At 42.3% G+C, this 20490-nt stretch overlaps 1 protein-coding gene across 1 annotated transcript in view; it reads left to right on the forward strand.

The window, feature by feature from the left end:
- The window catches only part of gal3st3 (galactose-3-O-sulfotransferase 3), a 41295-nt gene extending 21491 nt beyond the window's left edge, over positions 1-19804 (forward strand). Inside the window, exons 2-3 of the mRNA XM_034106644.1 lie at positions 13891-13995; positions 14867-19804. Of these exons, the coding sequence (XP_033962535.1) occupies positions 13913-13995; positions 14867-16205 (1422 nt within the window). The 5' untranslated portion in view covers positions 13891-13912 and the 3' untranslated portion in view covers positions 16206-19804. The remainder of the gene's footprint in view (positions 1-13890; positions 13996-14866) is intronic.
- The last annotated feature ends 686 nt before the right edge of the window (positions 19805-20490 follow it).

Below are 20490 nucleotides of genomic sequence, written 5' to 3' on the forward strand. Positions count from 1 at the left end.
TTTGACGGAAGGACGGCGCCCCGGTTGAGAAACGCTGCTATAGACTACTGATTGTCTTGGCTTGCATCCATGAAATATTGTATAGGCCTACTGCACATTGAGAAATCTTCGACCGGTATATTGAGCAATAAACGGGAGATGGGGAGCATGAGATAAATATCTGTGGCTTTACCAAATGGCGTACAGTAGAATGGTGGAGCCGCAAAGAGGCGGGCATGGAGGCACGACTGTGGAAAATGACTTTAAGCCTCATATCTCAGATTCAATTGGAAGGTTTCAGAGATGAAGCTCAGACGTAAGCAAAACAGCCTTCCCGGAAAATACACAGATTTCCTAGATGGCACAGAACAGCCTTTGAGGATTTCTTAGAAGTTAAACCATGCTTTTTATTCCCCCACACACACACTGCCCATGATTCATACATTAGCTCTCCAGAGTGTGTTGCATAGTGTAAGAAAAGGTCTTAGTATCTTTACTGTCCTGCTCTTCGGCAAATCATTAAGAAAAAAGGAAGTCTTTGTCTTCAAGTTGTAAAACACTGGCAGCTGCAGATGTTAAATATCCTCGTTGGGCTGCAGCTGTTACCGGTGAAGGCTCGAATTCGACCGCCTGGCCAGTTGTCATTTCTTCTTTTTCTCCAACAATGTCACCTCGTGAAATGCTAAGCCTTTAAAACAGCAGCGAGCCAGAGTCCCTGCTCCCCGTGAACAGTAATCATTAGATGTGACACCGATTGATCGCTCACTCAGGGGTCAGTACCTCGGGGTCCGCAGCCCTTGAGCTGAGAGGATTCGGTGTCTTGCACAAAGATGGGTGCTTGATCGCTACTGAAGGGGCTTTAAAACAAGATTCAGTGTATCGAGTCAGTTCACCTTGGCAGCACAGTGCCATCTCAATTGGATGAATGCAGATGTGAGGGTGTAGTCAAAGTTGTCGTAGAGATGGTTTGTTTCGTGGGTTTGGAAAGCTCTCGTTGTTTTTAGAAAGACACGTTGCCGTTGAATTTTTTGAAGAGGCACTTTTCACATGTCAATGTTGATTTACTAGACACAGTGAGTACTTACTCAACCTGTGAGAACAGTTGTAAAACATCTTCTGGGGCTTTTGAGATGCTTTGTACATGTTTGGGAAATGAGTAAAGACATACTAAGAAGTCTTTAACGTTGCATTATGGGAAGTGTAGGATCCAGGACTAAATAATTTTCTCTAGTTTTGACCATACTTTAAAATGTGTTCCCGATCTTTAGGCAAATGTAATGTCAAGTGCTCTTTGAATGTAAATGTTCAATGCTTTTCGCCTACATTAAATTGATATGGTGCACGTGAGATCTCAAAACGGCGCTACACAAACAATCTTTTTAGTAGTAATTTCTGTGAACTGACCCTTATACCTCTTCTTGTCACTGTTCTCATTAATATTACGTATAACGGTGTGTTTCAAGATGTTTGAGCTGGCTTGATCGTTTCCATTGCTAGCATAACATAAACTAGCATCTTCCACATTGCTGTTGAAGGGCAGCGCTAATGCTAATGTGCCCCTCAGTCAGAGATTGTGTGTGCTGGTGTGTATCTGCAGTGTTGGATCAGGCTTTGCCCTTGGTGTCCCGCAGCGACAGTCATTCTGATACGTTGGGTCCTCTCCCTGTTGGCCTGGCCCCGAACAGCTGTGTGTGTTTTAGGGGGGAAAGTTGGGACAAACTGACATATGTGCAAAAGCTATCACCTGTCATGGCTTGGTATGTTGGCCTGTTTTTGACTCGGAGAAATACACACAAAGAAAATACAGTGTGAGTTACAGTGTTGGGGGGTGGGGATTTGTGTGTCTGTGTTATAAAACCGTACAGATCATTTGAGGTATAAATGTCCCTTAGGAGAGGTCAAAGGTTATCATAGGAGATCAGTGCACATGACAGGATCATAGAGCGTAGCAGCTGCTGTTGCCCCCGAGGACTGAGCATGAAGCTACCTATATACGCTCATTAAGTCAGGCTGTGTGTATGCGTGTGTGTGTGTGTGTGTGTGTGTGTGTGTGTGTGTGTGTGTGTGTGTGTGTGTGTGTGTGTGTGTGTGTGTGTGTGTGTGTGTGTGTGTGTGTGTGTGTGTGTGTGTGTGTGTGTGTGTGTTACATGTCTTTGAATTGTATTTGTTCACCTCACTGCTGTATTTTCTGAGACTGTGACTCACTCAAACTTTGCAGGAGACTAAACTCCAAAACTTTCTCCATTCCTCTTTCATTGATCCCTAACGGCCCGTCCACACAGCGGCGTGTCTGACACTCGACCAACAACCAATCACATGAATCTCCCGCCCCTGACACACAAGCAGCGGTTTGATTGGCTAGAGCTTGTACTGGCATATGATTCGATTGGCTGACGCCTCCGTCGAGACGTCAAAAGTTGAACATTGCTCAACTTTTGAAGTTGGAAGCTTCAACGCACACCGCTGTGTGGACGGGCCGTAACAGCTGACATTTTGGAAATACCACATTTTCACAGTTTCAGAGTTGTGTAAAAAAAAAGAAGACACCTCTGGGAGAGATAGAGATAGATATAGGAGACAGACGGAAAATAAGTGAAGGGAGAGGGAGAAGAAATCAAGTTTGAATCACCTGCGGGTAGAATTTAAGAGAGAGGTGAGAATAATTCCTTCACACAGCCTCAATCTGCAGTCGCATGGTGTTTGTATGCAGGCGATGCCACACAGACTGCCAATCATACTGTCATACAGCCCCTAAAAAACAGATCCAGTGTCCTGAAATTAAGTCAAATCCAAAATGTGACACTGACAACAAATATTCACTTATTTATCTTAAGATATGAAAAGTCAAAAATTGCAGTTATCGGCCCATTTTGACAAGTCTTTGCTCATAAATAATACAAGTATTTATAGTATGAATTTATTTTTAATAAGCTCTGAATTAGCATCTTGAATCGAAGCGATATATGCAGGCCTGTCAACTGCAAATTGGTTTACATAACTTCAACTAATTTGGAGGTTGACTTTAAACCTTAAACACACTAAAATGATTATAGATCCATAACTGTTTTTAGGGGTAAAACCAAAAAGCTGCTGATACTTCATAAATAGATCCTCTCAAATATCGCTGCCATGCCTCAAAAACCCAGCATTGATTCTTCTTAACACTTTTAACTGCACCAGTTCTCTTCCACCATCCTACACGTTAGCCTCCTATAATTATTATTTAAAACATTTAATAAAAAACCAGCGAATGCTCTCATTTAAAAGCCTTGCCGAGTGACTACAATGTAAAACAGATAATCCACTCTGGGATCCGCGTTAAAGGATTAGTTTTTCACCTACGCGCTTTGTGTTGAAAACCTTTGCAATACACACCTGCTTGTTGATAATCCCTCATTTAATCATTAAATCAATACACAAATAAGATAAGGTATCCTCTCTCCTGTCCATATCGTCTGTCTAAAATTGTCCGCTTACAGGGGGATCAGGTGTGCTCTCACTCTGCTTTCATATCTGCAGCGACCGTAAAAGAAACCTAATCAGACCGTTTTAATTAAAGAGGCCGGAGTGTTGGAGGGGCGAGAGGAGAGGGGGAGGAGGTGAAGGGAGGCGAAGATGAGGGTGGATGAAGGGGAGAGGACGAGTCTGTCTGCTGAAAGCCACTTAAATCCCTTTCTTATTAACTCTCTGTGACACATGATCCACCACCATCCCCCACACACAAACACACACACACACACACACACACACACACACACACACACACACACACACACGCACGCACGCACACACACACACACACACACACACACACTCAAGACTACAAACCAGATCCTCTTACGATAAGAAACAGCCGTCTGCATCTCTGCTTCATTTTGCTGCCTCCCACTACTCACTGAATCAGGAAGGATTTTCATTAAAATGTAAGACAGATATTGCAGTGACATTTTCCTATGCAGATGCAACCTAACCTCCAGCCGAGGAGGCCAGTGTAACTAAATGTAATTGACCGAGCTGGAAAAGGTGACATGTCTTGGGAGAGTGAGGAAAAGTTCATCCTGCTCCACTTCCACTCGAAGGGATAGACGTACATATGCATGGGCTTTATGTCGCTGTGATGGTAGAATGCAATCTTTTTATTACAATTTCCATCACTTGATAACCAACAAGGGTCTTCAAAATGTTATGTTCTTTATCGCAAAAGTTACAGCCACTTTTCTGCATGCAATTTTCTATATCATTGTAAAATAATTGTGGAATAAACTCAGGTAATTTGCTGATTGTTGAGTATATAATTATTAAAATGATCCTATTAAATATTGTCACAAAACAAATATTTTGTTTAGACTTTAATGGTTTGCGGAGGAGGACACATCCTAAAACCTCCACAGATACATTTGTTCATGACCACATATGCTCAAAACTAATACTATTAGCCTGACGCTTTACTTGTTTAATACTATTTAGCAAAGATTAGCATGCTAATATGCTAATCTATGACGATAAACATGGTTAGCATTGTATTTTCTTAGCATCACCGTGTTAGCTTCCTTTTTCTGAGCCGTTTGCATGCTAAAATTAGCATTTAGCATAACGAACAGCCCCACAAAGTTACTTGTACTTTTCATAGAGATTTTGGCCAAATAAAGTGAATTTCATCTTTATTTTTACACAACAACTTCACCTATCATATTGTATTTCAGTGAGAACACATTTTCAGGGCTTTTGGGGATTTTTCTTGCCAATACAAAAGGATCCGAAAATAAAGTTGCTCAGGTGAAATGTTTTCCAGAGATTACATCATTTAATCTCCTCCTCTTGTGTCAGGTGATTACAAATAAGGAGAGGGGGAAGTGTTGAGAGCACACATATGAAAACGGTCGACTCGGGCACGCTGCAAAAGATATAAAATGCGTACCGTGGCAGATCCACATTAAAATGTCATGTTTAATGCGATGGATTATCCAGCTCAGGCAATCTTCGAGTGACTGGGGGTTGTTTTTCATTCTGTACAAGATATATTGGCTTCTTCTTAAGGGAGGAAAACACTAATATCTCCTACTGCTCAGGCTGTGCTCAGACAAAACCAGACCGATGTAAACAACATGTTTCTGAAAGAACGTTTTATTTATTAATAGTAGACCAAGGTACCTTATCCCAACATTGAAAGTGCCGTGAGTTTCTTTGTGCCGAGTTTTGCAAGACTTGTTGTTGCAGAATATTAGCGTGCTACATATAAAAAGACACATTAGCCGCTTTCACACCGCTGTACTTTTCCCACAAAGGTTCATGAGAACTATTTAGTCCTCATGAACTAAGTACAGATCGCGTTCACACCGGAATAAATCCCTGGGGGAGGATTAGGCAAATGAAGCCGCGTCACTTCTTCTTCTTCTTCTTCTTCTTCTGCTTTGGGTTTACTGGCAGGCCTAAACCACTTCACGGCGTATACTGCCACCCGAAGTCCCCGGAGTTGGGGACTGGCTTCAGTAGAAGCTGTTCAATCAATCAATCAATGTTTATTTATATAGCCCAATATCACAAATGTTACATTTGTCTCAGTGGTCTTCACAGTGTGTACAGAATATCAGTATGACAATACGACACCCTCTGTCCTTAGACCCTCACATCGTACAAGGAAAAACTTCCAAAGAAAACCCAGTTTAAAGGGAAAAATGGGAGAAACCTCAGGGAGAGCAACAGAGGAGGGATCCCTCTCCCAGGACGGACAGACGTGCAATAGATGCCGTGTGTAAATTGAAAAGATAATACATTTGCAACATAGGTAGTCCAAATGTTTGGAAATGCATGTGTGTATATAATAGGAAGATGAATCCACGAGGATATCCATCCAGGACCTATGATCCAGGACCACAGCCACGACTCAACATCCAGCGCTCGCGATCCAGGACCGCAGGATCATCCATGACTCCGGATCCCAGCGTATATATACACCAAAAAGAAAGACATTTGGGGAAGCTGGGTTAATCGGAACATGAGTGTACACGGGTATAGACAGAGAGAAGGAAGAAGTAAGATGTCCCCCGACAAACTAAGCCTATATCAGCAAAACTAGGGGCTGAATCTAATCAGCCCTAACTATAAGCTTTATCAAAAAGGAAGGTCTTAAGCGCACTCTTAAAAACGGATAGGGTGTCTGCCGCCCGAACACAAACTGGAAGCTGATTCCACAAATGTGGAGCTTGATAAGAAAAGGCTCTGGCTCCCATTGTACTTTTAGAGATTCTAGGAACAACCAACAACCCTGCATTCTTGGAACGCAATGCCCTAGTAGGACAGTAGGGTATAATGAGTTCTTTAAGGTAAGATGGCTCCTGCCCATTAAGGGCTTTGTAGGCGAGAAGAAGAATTTTAAATTCTATCCTGTGTAAGGCAGCCAGAACCGGAGTAATGTGGTCCCTTTTCCTAACTCTGGTTAGTACACGAGCCGCAGCATTTTGAATCAGCTGAAGCGACTTGATTGACTTCTTGGTACTCCCTGATAATAAAGAGTTACAATAATCCAGCCTAGAAGTAACAAATGCATGGACTAGTTTCTCTGCATCGTTTTGAGGCAAGATATGCCTGATCTTTGCAATGTTACGTAGATGGAAGTAGGCGGTCCTTGAAATTGATTTTATGTGGGCGTTAAAGGATAAATCCTGATCAAATATAACACCAAGATTCCTTACAGTCTCACTGGAGGCCAAATTAATGCCATCCATAGTTAGTATGTCTTTAGATAATTTGTTTCGTAGATTCTTCGGGCCAAGTACAATAACTTCAGTTTTGGTCGTGTTTAACATCAAAAAGTTTAAGGTCATCCACGTTTTTAAGTCCTTAAGGCAGTCTTGAATTTTATTTAGATGATTAATTTCATCAGGCTTGATTGATAAATATAGTTGAGTATCATCCGCATAACAATGAAAGTTTACAGAATGATTCCTTATAATATTGCCTAACGGAAGCATATATAATGTGAACAAAATAGGTCTGAGCACTGAGCCCTGTGGCACTCCATAGCTAACTTTGGTTTGCGTGGAAGATTCATCGTTAACACGTACAAACTGAGAGCGTTCAGATAGATAGGACCTAAACCAGCCTAAAGCAGTTCCCTGTATGCCAACTAAGTGCTCTAGTCTTTGCAATAGGATATCATGGTCGATAGTATCAAATGCAGCACTGAGATCGAGCAAAACAAGAATAGAGACAAGTCCCTTGTCTGAGGCTATTAGAATATCATTTGTGACTTTAACCAGAGCTGTCTCTGTGCTATGATGTGTTCTAAAGCCAGACTGAAAATCTTCAAATAAATCATTGTTTTTTAAGTAATCACACAACTGTTTTGCGACCGCTTTCTCAAGAATTTTTGAGAGGAACGGAAGATTAGAAATAGGTCTATAGTTGGCTAAAACCTCTGGATCGAGGTTGTGCTTTTTAAGAAGCGGTTTTATCACTGCTACTTTGAATGATTGTGGAACATAGCCTGATAATAAAGACATATTCATAATATTTAATAAAGAAGTGCTAATTAATGGAAAAACTTCCTTCAACAGCTTAGTTGGAATTGGGTCTAACATGCACGTTGATGGTTTAGAAGAGAGAATCATTGAATGTAATTGTTCAAGGTTAATGGCTGAAAAGCATTCTAGTTTACTATCTAGTGTAATATTAGAACTTACGATTCCGGGAGCTGTTGATAACACTATACTGGTCGAAGGCAAGAGGTCATTAATTTTGTTTCTAAGAGTAACAATTTTATCGTTAAAAAAGCACATAAAATCATTACTACTGAGAGTAATATGCCAAATTAAACGAGATTCTTCAAGTTTAGTGGAACGCCATATCCTTTCAAGTTGTCTAGACTTTTGCTTTATTTTGCGGGTTTCGGCATTATGCCATGGAGCTAATCTATGTTGTTTTATTTTCTTCTTTTTCAAAGGAGCAACAGAGTCTAATTTTATTCTGCAGCGCATCTATAGCACTATCAACAACATGATCAATTTGGGGTGGTGTACATTTTGTATAAGTTTCCTCCCCTACATGCAGACATGCTATCGAGTTAAGTATTGGTGGAATCTCTTCCTTAAATGTGGCTATAGCACTAACAGATAGGTTTCTGCTGCAAGAGCTTTTGACTAATGCTTTGTAGTCTAGTAACAGTACTTCAAAAGTTACTAAGAAATGGTCGGATAAAGCAGGATTATGCGGTTCGACTAATAGTTGCTCAATTTCAATACCATAAGTCAGAACAAGGTCGAGAGTGTGATTATAACAGTGGGTTGGTTTATTTACACTCTGACAGAAACCAACAGAATCTAATATAGAGTTAAATGCAACAGTAAGGCTATTTTTATCATCGTCAACATGAATATTAAAGTCACCTACGATAATTACTTTGTCTGTTTTAAGAACCAAAGTTGATAAAAACTCAGAGAATTCTGATAAGAATTCTGAATAAGGACCTGGTGGACGATACACTGTAACAAATAAGATTGGCTGCAAAGTTTTCCAGGTCGGATGCGTAAGACTAAAAACGAGGCTTTCAAAAGAGGTATAATTACATTTTGGTTTAGTATTGATAAGTAAACTTGAGTCAAAGATTGCTGCAACTCCACCTCCTCGGCCCGTGCCTCGAGCAATATGAGTGTTGACATGGCTGGGTGGAGTGGCCTCATTTATGCTGACATATTCTTCATGTCTCAACCAAGTTTCAGTGAGACAGCATATATCAATATTATAATCTGATATTAAATCATTTACCAATATTGCTTTAGATGCTAGAGATCTTATGTTTAAGAGACCACATTTAATCTTCCTGTTTTGTTGCACTGTAGTAGTTGTTACATTTACTTTTATTAGGTTATTATGTATGACACCTCTATTAGGTTTTACCTTAAATTGTCCTTGGGCAGACACACACACCGCTAATATTGGGTATTTTATTGGGTTCGGGATTCCTATGGGTGACTGCCTAGGAGAGAGCGCAGAGAAGCGTGTAAGACTGCGACTCTGCCTCCTGGTCTCAACTCCAGTTTGTCATGGATTACGTCCACAAAGCCCTGAAATGTTTGCCGAAATGAGATCTGCACCTTTCAAAGTAGGGTGAATGCCGTCTCTCTTAATCAGACCAGGTTCTCCCCAGAAGGCTGTCCAATTATTTACGAAGCCCACATTGTTTGCTGGGCACCAGAGGCGGATTTAGGATTGTAGGAGATCCGGGGCTTAGCCCAGGAGTTGTTTGGGGGGGGGGGGGGGGGGTAAAGTGCTATTTTTTTTACAAGTGGGGGGTGGACCAAACATCCTTTAGGGGGGTCGTCGCCTCCTCTAGGCATGCTCCCCCCGGGAAGATTTTTTTTAAATATTGAAGTTAAAAGCATCAATCTGGTGCACTTGGAGCAACATTAACCCTACCTTAATAATACCTTAAAGGGGACATATCATGCTATATTTGAACAATATATTGTAGGGCCATACCTATATAAAGTATATAAATAGTTTTTCTTTCAAAATACCAAACAGATCCTGCATTTTGCCTTCTGATGTGATTTAGCATGTTTGGCGTGTGTTTCCATTAGCATACCGCACCGCTATCGAACAAAGCCGACACACCGTCCTCTTCCGATCCACTGCGCATTGCTTATTGTTTTATAGATCTATTCTCATCCACCATCTTTGTTTGTGACGTAAAGAGTGTAAGAGTCACGTTTCTGAATCGGGCACTCTGAGTGGATGCAGTCACAGCCAATCGGATTCAGACTGTTGCCTGTCAGTTCCGTTGCCTGTCAGTTCCGTTGCTATGGTTCCGTTGTTATGTGTACTGAAACGAGAGCCGGTATAATTCCACACGGGAAAACAAAATAAAAATTGAAATACGTTATTTTAGTGTCTTAAAAGTAGACTCAGGTATGAAGGGTTAACGTTACATCTTAGAATAATTTGTAGTCATGTTCTGTATACATACTAACATATAGGGGTATTTACATAGTGTGGTTTATCTTTTTGTCGCTGCTTTTAATTTAAACTGAGCTGTTGTGTTCATCAGTAAAGTGGAACTTCTGTGTGAACTATTCATATCTTAAACTGCACTGTAACTTTGTATTCATGTATTTTTTCTTTTAATGTTTCTTTTATTATCTTTTACTGTTTTTAAATGCCTTTGTCTGAATGTCTTTCATTTTTGTAAAGCACCTTGAATTGCCTTGTGTTGAAAGGTGCTATATAAATAAACTTGCCTTGCCTTGGTTACTCCATGTTTACTAGCTATAAGATTAACGTTACAGTACATCACTCTTTTTCACTTCTTACTCAGTCAGCCAGAGTGCAGATATCACCATTATATTCACACACCTGAAACATCATCCATTTCTTCACTGCTGGTGATGACATTGTTGTCAGTTGCTGATACTGCTGCTGCTGCTGCTGCTGCTGCTGCTGCTGCAGCTTGTGGCGCCTGCTTCGATGAAAATAACTTTCTAATATCCATAACTTAGGCTATTAGCTTAAAACTCGTCAGGCACTAGGAAGGATCACTTCTTCTTCAGAGCAGGGAAGGCTACGCAGTACGCAGGCTAATGTCACGTAGCGGCTGCCTCTCTGGTGGACTCCGGTACTGCACATTACTCCCAAGACATTTAAAAAAATAAAAATAAAAAATAAATCTAATTTTTTTTTTTTTTTTTAAGTGAAACATCCGGGGCTTTTCAGAAAACATCCGGGGCTTGAGCCCAAGTAGCCACCCCCTAGCGCCGCCTCTGCTGGGCACCACCAAGACAACCAGCGCTGAAATGATGACATGCGGCTATACATGTCATCATTGATCAGATTGGGGAGGGGACCAGAGAAGATTACGGTGTCCGACATTGTTTTAGCATAACTACACACCGACTCCACATTAAGTTTGGTGCATTGTGATTGGCGTAAACGAACATCATTACCACCGACGTGAATAACAATCCTACTGTATTTACGTTTAGCTTTAGCCAGCAGTTTAAGATGCGCCTCAACGTCGCCCGCTCTGGCCCCCGGAATGCATGTGACTGTGGAGGCTTCGGTCTCTAAATTCACGTGTCTCATAATAGAGCTACCAATAACCAGAGTTGGCTTCTCAGCGGGTGTCTCGCTGAGTGGGGAATATCTGTTAGATACGTGAACGGGTTGGTGGGGACCTGCGGGTTTCGCGTTATGCCCCTTCTGAACAGTCACCCAGCCTCCCTGCTGCTCGGGAGTTGCCGGGGGACGGCTAAGAGGAGCTTCCTTTTGCCGGTCCGCACATGCTAACATGGGCTTTACTTTAGCTGGGTTACTTTCTAAGATGCGGAGCCGGGCTTCTATGGCTATGATTCCCGCCTCCAACCTAACAACTATACTACATTTAACACATGTATCCTTACCAGTAAGGGAGGCCGGGAAGTAACCAAACATGAGACAGGAAGAGCAGGAAATAGCACCAGAAGGTGGGGAAAGAGCCATGGCTAGCTATCAAGCTAAAGTAGCTACCGTTAGCAAACCCGAAAAGAGTGTAGGCAACTGTGGAGTTACAGTCGCTAAGAGAAGGAGAGTTGTGAGTGCTTAAGCTGTAGTAACGTGTGATTACAACGTCAGGCAGTTGCCGTGATCAAGAGTTTTAAAACGATCGATTAAGTTAATAAGCTATCAGCAACAGAACAGGCACACGGGATACCCGGAGATGACAACAACAACCGGAAGTTACAACGTGCAACGTGCTCACCGCAATAGGTTCCTCCTTCCGCTCAATACGTATATGATCAGCTTCTACTGACGCCTTCCGAGTAAATCGCCTGAACGCCGACATCTCCTCATCATGCTAATGCTAATAATGCTAATGCAAGTATAATAAAATGGCGGCTTCACAAAACTAATCAGACATAGGAACCTTTTTCTCCCACGAAAGTCCCTGCTCTCTAGCAGAGACGGAAAAGGAGGTAAAAATGGTTCTAATTTTAGTTCTGGATTTTTTTGGTGTGAACGCGACATTTCTGAACTATATCGGAACTAAAGTGGGAAAAGTACTGCGGTGTGAAAGCGCCTATTGGGAGAATAAGCCCTGCTGGGTGAGCTTTTTATATTTCTAAAATGAGTCTGATATGTGATGGACAATTAGTCAAATGGCCGTCTGAATTTCCTGTCTCTTGCTTCGATGTCTTTCCAGTTTTCTTGGTAACAGTTTCCTGCAATTGACTGATTGTTTTTGTAAATTAAAAAGCAAAATACCGCCAAAAATGTGAAGATTGGCAGATTTTTCTTTGCGATTTTGTTCTCTGCGGATTAAATATACTTTTGACTGTAGGATTAAACATTTTTGGAATAAAGGAAATAATGAAATGGATTCTACTTGGCTAGATACTGCATCACTGTTTGTTCTTCCGGAGTCTTTTCATCCCTCAGTCTTTAATCAATTTGGACGATGACAACTCAACTTCCTTTTATTATGAAGATAAATATACGATGCGATTGTGTTCCAATTATGAAGCCGGCAGAGGACATTCTGTATTGACAACAACAAAAGATGAACTAGCCAAAAAACAACCAAACCGTGTCTGCAGCAATCTGTGCATCAATTAGTGTGAGAGCATGTTTAATAGAGGCTTAGTGTGTTGGTGCATCTGTGTGTGTCTGCACACATATGTGTGTCAGCACACATTCCTGCTGAGCACAACCAGCGAAACATCGCAATCCCAGCTGTTTTGGGATTGGAAAACAATTACGTCAGTTTTCTCTCTTAATCTCCCACAACTCAACTCAAGGTCAGCTGTCAGTTTTGTTGAATGCTTAATTAGTCTTTGGGAAACATCTTGATTGTGCTTAGCACCTGGGGCTCACTTCTCTTCAACACAGTTGTTTAGTTTTTCATGTCCTATCATGTCATTACGAATTGAAATTAAGTTTTAGCAAGCTATTTACGTCATTAGTTAAATAACTTAAGTCATTATAAAGAATGTGTAATTTAGCTTTTTCCAGATTCCCAAATGTAAGGTTTTGTATCACTATTATTTTAATATGTTGAGGTTTGGGACTCTAAAACAACAATAAAGCAATTAGAATAAATCCTCTTTGGCGCTTAAAGAAACTATAACAGGCATCTTTTTAATTAGTAGTAAACTAAGAAATATGCTTCAGTTCTATTTGATTTGAAAGCAAGTAGCATGAATCTTGGTCAAAGCACCAATATGAAATGTCCCTCCCTGTGCAGCAAACCCTTAATGGTCCCATTTACTTAAGTGGCAAATCGATGCGCTCATGCTCCCCTACCATGATGCGTATACAGAAAATCCACCAATTGGCGTATGCATGTTGCTTTGAGTAACAAAAACGTTGGCTATCGTGGCTGTTGGCATGTGCATGGACGCTAACAGGACAGTGTAATCAAGGAGACAGACGTCGGCCGTTGGTATGCAAGTGAGGTGCCCCCGAGAGAGGCGTTGACTCCTTCCCAGGTTCCATCTCGTCGTGGCGGGTCAAGTGACACGGGGCGCTCTCACTGTGAAGTGCCGTTAGTTTTTCTCATGTGCATGTCCCTCATTACTGACAGGACCTAAAAAGGTGTAACTGTGATTGTGACTATTACAGCTGTGGAAGGTAATGAAGGTATCATCCAGCACATTATTAGAGCGACAAAAGCCTCGCTACCCTTAGCTAATGGATCCCGGCCATTATTTTCGGAGTAAATCCTCCTTACCATGTTCACTTCCCTTTTCTTCCTGTCCTTTCAGTCCTCATTTCTGCTACCTTTCATCTTTTTCTCACTCTAAACCCCCCTCTCATTTCCCCTAATTCCCCGTGGCCTATTTTTACCGCCGTTCTTGTTCCACCTCGTGCTCATTTTCGCTTTCTCATTACACCTCCTTCTCGTTCTCTGCCTTAACTCATGATCGCTCTCTTCTCCCGCAGTCCCAGTGAAGCAGAGAGAGAGATGTCGCGGAAGAAGATTTTCCTGGTCTTCGTCGCCATCAGCACCGTCAGTCTCCTGCTGCACCATGGGGGCCACTTGAGCTGGTGAGTGATTGAAACACGCCCTCACATGCAAACGCTCACATTATATACCCTCTCTCTCTGGAAGTTCAGACGGTGCTAATTACCATGAAGATGTCTGTCTTTTCAAGGCGAATTAATAGCAGGACTGTCTTATTATAATTCTCAGATATGGAGGGTTTGAGTGCCGATGCACTGCCAAAGTGGTCGAGGGACCAATTATAAAAGTAGTCAGATCATAGATCCCTGACGGCCCCTTTGTACCCTTTTCAACTTAACGTGTTGCTAATAAAATCATTTTCACATTGCCATCTTTGGAGTCTCTGTTATTGCTCTGCCCAGTCTCTATACTTTTCACACATTGTTTCCACAGCTTTTAAATATCCCACACTTTAGTTCTGTGTTCAGGGAATACTAGTGTGAGAGTGTTCAGTGTGCATGCACCCAATATGGACGTGTGATGGGTCTTTTTTGTGTTGTCAGATTCAGCTCTTTTCCTATGGTAAAATGGTATCATGAATATTCATCCTGATTAGAATTTGGCCACACTGGGACTCCTAACACATCCTTTTGTTGTTGTTACCCTACTATATTGGGAATAAGAAGATGCAAAGGATGAAGTTTTATGTCAGGCCCTTAAGTGACTTTTCAAGATCACTTGCAGATGCGGATATTTTCCTTAGAGTATAGGACTAAAATCGTTATCATAATGACATACTCTTGGGAAATATTGAATAGGTAAAGAACGCATGCAGTACAAACAATTCCAACATACCTCATAATTATTCTTTCTCTTGGTTTCTGGTCATACACCTTAGTCCCTTACACTAACACTCAATGGCCTGTTGCAATGAAGCCTCAAATAAATTAATACACTCTCTTTTTCTGTCTCTAGGACCATGGGAGCCTTCCACATCGGTTGTCCTGCCCTTCGTTCCCACCCTGCCCCAGGCCTTAAACCAAAGCACACCAATGTGGTCTTCCTCAAGACCCACAAAACGGCCAGCACCACCATGCAGAACCTGCTTTTCCGCTTCGCAGAGCGCAACAACCTCACGGCGGCGCTGCCCGTGCAGACCTGCGGCCACCAGTTCTGCTACCCGCGCTCCTTCACCTCCCACTTTGTCCACCCGCACACGGTACCGCCAAACATCATCACCAGCCACATGCGCTTCAACAAGGCTGAGCTGCAGCGGCTGATGCCCAATGACACAATCTATATCACGATCCTGAGAGAGCCGGGATCCATGTTCGAGTCTTTGTTCAGTTACTACAACCAGTACTGTCAGAGCTTCAAGAGGGTTCCCAACGGATCCCTTGAGGCTTTCTTGGAGGAGCCCTGGAAATACTACCAACCAGATGAGAAGGACTCCATGTACGCACGCAACACCTTGACCTTCGACTTGGGCGGAGACAAGGACCGCCCAGCGAAAGATGAGGCGTATGCACGGGGCTTTGTGGCAGAGGTGGACAGAGTCTTCTCCCTGGTGATGATTGCTGAGTACTTTGACGAGTCGCTGGTTCTCCTACGACATCTCCTCTCTTGGGATCTGGATGATATTCTGTATGTTAAACTCAACATGCGGACGCCAAGCTCAAAGCGGAGCCTGACGCCGGGCCTTTCTTCAAAGATCCGTGCCTGGAACTCCTTAGATGCGCGTCTGTACGACCACTTCAACGCCTCATTGTGGCGCCAACTATCGGTTCTGGGTCTAGCTTGTGTGGCGAGGGAGGTGCTACTCCTCCGGCGGGCTCAGGAGAGCTTAATGAGAAGCTGCTTCGGAGGGCGCATGCCGCTTCTCCGATCGGCAGCACAGATCAAAAACAAGGATCTCCGCCCTTGGCAGCCTAGTGGGAAAGTTGACATTGTTGGCTACGACCTCCCGGTAAATCTCAGCCATGGGTTCTCGAGTCAAGCCCAGGAGCTTTGCCTCAAGCTCATCATGCCAGAGGTCCAGTACACACAGGTGCTTCTACGTTCTCAATCACTGCGCTACCGTCGAAGCTACCAGCTCCGGCCTCAGCAGCAGACACATCCCATCCAGCAGCCCATACGCACAGTCCTGCTTCGGCATCCTCAAGTGCAACGCAGTCAATCTCCCCCCGCGGCCGCAGGCCCTGCATCAGGGACTCGGTCCACCTCCACCTCAAAGCCCGCTGCAGGAACTCAAGGCCGGACCACAAAGATAGGGCCTCGATCGGCACAGACCCAGGCCTTGCAGACTGAAAAATAGAGACTGGAATATAGTGCCCAAAAGACTGCATTGTCCCACCCATCCTGAAGCTTGAGACAAAGGGGCCTGGTTGGTGGGGTTGTTGGAAAAAGTCTGGGTTGCTCTTGAGTCAATGTCTCTCCTGTCCCGTACAGACAGAGTTTGGGATAAACTGAGGAACATCAGAGGAAAAGGGGGTTAGACACATCTGGACTTGAACTTGAATATGTGCCCTCTCTGGTCTGTGAAACAGTCTTAGGACTTGAGGGCAGGAGGAATCTACTAAAGGACCTGGCTCACTTGCACACCAAGTTTTTTCGGTGAAAGTGGTTATTTGAAGCAAAATCTGTTATGTGCGACTGGGACTCAATAGGGAAGTGGCGATATTGGGGCCTATTGTGAGGCACAGAGTAGGCATTGTGTGTATCACACTGGTAAAGCATCATGTTACTTGCTTTCATTCCTTGCTCTCTCCTCCTAACATATGCCACTTAAAGTCCTTGAGAGAGCCATAATGACATAAAGGGATCGGCTGTCAGGCGTCCAAAGAGCCTTTTAAGAGGCCAGACGAGATCAGCTCCAACCGTTAATACAACAGCACAATCAACAACTCTTCTTCTTCTCTTACAAACTTTAGACGCTAAGGCAAAGGAGGGAGGGGAGTTAAAAAGCCAGATAGATAAAAAGGGAGAGATTACGTGAAGACTGGATCCATTACAGAGACTGAGCGAACTGTCTCATCGGCCTTTGACCTCATAGGCATCCTCCTCATCCTCCATCCTCCCATCCCTGCTGCTACCCTCTGGTTGGGCAGAACCTCCAGAGAGTTGCGAGAACATATTTTCTTTTTCTTTTTCTTTGATTAAAGTCTCCCTCTGACCTCCAGCTGCGATCACATCATAGAGACCATCTAGGTTTCTGGATGTGGGGGTTTTGTTTTTAATCTTGGCCGTTATTGCAATAAGATCTCTGTGCCTGCGCCACGTACGAAAGGCATGGATTTAATAACTTACCAGCAACCCCGCACAGCACAAGCGAAAACAACTGGACAGGACAAAGACTTGAAGCCTGTGGGTCGCGGTGTTTGCATATTTTATCGTCCCCTCTCATGGCCTTCCTATGGCATATGTTCTTGGGTTACACGGCTGTACATTTTCATTTAGAATACAAGGACCAACGTCATTGTGAACTCGGGAAAGCATCGATGTCGGGTGTTTAAAGCCTCTTAAGGCTGGTGGGCCGGCTGGTTTGGCTGTGATCTTCAAATGTCATCACTTATCTCAGCTTTGATCAGTTTTTAATTTCTTTTACTCCTCATGTGGGTCACACTGCTAAGTATCTGGGAGGCTGAGGACAAGATGTCTGTGTGTATGTTCTGTGAGTGTGTGTGTGTAAGACAAGAAGCCGCTTTCTCTGCTTCATGTTGGTTTTGTTCCCAAGGCCAGTCAATTCGGCATGGCAACAAAAGGAAACCATTTGTGTGACATGTATGACAACGATGTGTTATTTATTATCGAGATTGAAGGAGTCCCATTACTGTATTTTTAACTGTCACGAATCACTGGATACAAAACCTCTGTTTGTCAGTCTTTTGCGTTCAGGTGGAGGTGGTGAGGTGGAACAAGGCATGTGGCAATGATATAAAATATTCATTCTATATGTTTTACATAATGCAAAACTACAAAGACCACTCCCGGAAAACCACAGGTGTTGTCGCTTTAAAATTAATCTTTCATTCAGCAGTAAGTGCTCAACCACACGAAGCTTCTGTGGTGTGAGTGTGTCGTCCTGTAGGTTACAATAATGAAAAACACTGTTGCTCTGACAGGAATCAAAAATGGAGCGGTTGGAAAACAAACCTGAGTCGAGGATAAACAGTTTTATGAAGTGGCTGTGAATATTTAAATTCAAAGTGGGCTTATCTGAATTTACTGTGGACCCTCAGCTGTGAGAGCACGAGATGCACAGCAGTCTTTTTTATTTATTTACCGGTTTATGAAATGTGTTCATTGTGTGTAATAGGTACATACACTGCAAATACTCACTTTAAAAGGTGTTTTTTCACGTCTCCTGGAAACCTGCTGTAAATCTTAAAAAACGCGACGGGAATATGTGCTTTCATTATTTTTCTTTTTGTATGCAGCTGTGAAATGTAGTTTCGAGGAGCTGTTACTTTAACAATAAGGCTTTTTGGGGACTATATTCTGCCGGGGATGATTGCACATTTAATTCCCCGCTGAGTATTTCCAGGGTCAGACGGTGTATTAAGGATTAACAAAAGAACCGGTGTTTGTAATAGTTGGCAGGATTTTGGGATTAATTCATTGTTTATTTTGGCTTTTTAATGGATTTGGTGGCAATGAAGTACTCATAATATCTAATACCACCAGCCTAATAAAATCCGTTTGGTGATAATGATCAACTATATTTGAATTAGCTTGATTTAAAGCCGCTACATGTAATAGAAAATAATTGGGTTCAAGTAAAACTCCTGAATTGCTTCAACTTTATGTAAAATAACAAGAAAACACAGACAGTTTCTCTGTCGACCATTAAGCATTGTGCATTTGTGCAATAATGAATAAGACGTTATGGCTTGCATAAATACAGTCCTCATGTATACAATTATGAAATGTTTTATTTAGATCAAACTATTTTCACAGTTTTACAGCTTTTATTATAATAGCAATATTTCAAAGCGCCACTTTTTACCACTGTGTTTTTTTATTTTCAAACAGGGCGAAGGCAGCTTTGATGTTCGGGTATAAATTATAGAGTTACATTTTGTTGGATTATTTCACGATGTTACAGATTTTGTCTGTATTTCTTCCTATAATTTATTTTATAATGTCCTGTATTTTTATTTGATATGGTACGATTTGGGCAGAAAATGTGATCCTAAGGTTGTGTTCAGGTACTTTCTGGCAGTCATTTGTAGAAAAATAATGGCAAATAAACTGTCCGATCTAAATGTGTATTTGAAAACACATTTCCTTCTGTGTCTGACTGGGAGCCCGCTGAAAAATATGTTTTTATTTCGCCTGAAATGTTCATTTATGATCCATCTCTCCGTGGCTGTGAGTCTCTAAGTGCTGTCTGTACGAGTTGTTCGCCCGGCTGTTCTTCTTCTTGTGGGAGAGTCTCAGTAATGGTCATGCTGTCGTGTCTCAAGTGTTGCTATAATTCTTTTGAAAAAAGCCAGAGAAGCTGTGAAAAAAAGTGCTCTCAAATCTCATCGTCTTCACATTTACCACCTCTGCTTCGACATGACAACAGTTTTTTCCCTTTTACTGGAAAAATAAACTTTTTTCATGTATTGTCAGATCAATATTTTGAGCCTCGATGTTGCAGGAAAGTAAAAGAGAAACCGTTAATACTTGATGATTCTTGCACCGTATGTTTCCTCCATTGCCTCTTTGATCTGCTCATCCTTTATTTCCATCCTCTGTTTATGTGAACTGTGAAGAATGAGGTAGATTTTAATCTGATTTTGGTGATTGATTTGAAGAGGTGGGGGACTGGGCTCTGAACAAAATGGCTAAAGACAATCAGAGCTAGGGGCCCCAAATCTTTGTAATGGTGGAAGGTGAACGTGACGAATAAAGTTTGAATGATTTCAATTCCTCTGCGAGTGGACATGTTATTGACTCTGTCATTTCAATGCAGATTTATTCAGATGCGCACTGACTTGAAATATTATGAATATTAGAGCAATACACACACACACACACACACACACACACACACACACACACACACAAATGCTCTTCATCAGCGATACATAACACAGAGTGACACTAGCTCAATTAGGATTCTGATTCTCAAAGTATTTTATTTCCCAGAAGACCAAAACCAGACTTTTCAGGCTGCAATCAGTCGTTGAAAATTATCTCTATCGAGCACGCCTGCCTAAATGAATGAACAAATGGCTTCTCCGAGGGAAATGACAAAATGCAAACTAGTGTGTTTGATATGACTGCGATTGAAGTAATCATGATGCTGTGCCCCCTCTGCCTGTGTTATTATGGCCTGCTGTTGCCATGGTGGCACACACAGTTATGCGGCCCTCTGACCGATGTTTCCTTTGAAACCTTTGCAGCCGCCTCTTTTTGCTTTTGTCTTTCATTTAATGATGGATCTAATTGTGAGCATGATCATAGTGGTGCTGTGCAGATACATTCCAGGTAGCAATCACCGAAGAGTGTATGTAAATGTTTCTACCATTTAATCAATTCCATATGTAATACGTCATTTAATATAAGTGGTTAGTTATTGACGTTTTAGCCTTGCTTGTGCCCCTTAGCGG

The sequence above is a fragment of the Pseudochaenichthys georgianus genome, chromosome 18, assembly GCF_902827115.2.
Source record: "Pseudochaenichthys georgianus chromosome 18, fPseGeo1.2, whole genome shotgun sequence".
Taxonomy (NCBI): domain Eukaryota; kingdom Metazoa; phylum Chordata; class Actinopteri; order Perciformes; family Channichthyidae; genus Pseudochaenichthys; species Pseudochaenichthys georgianus.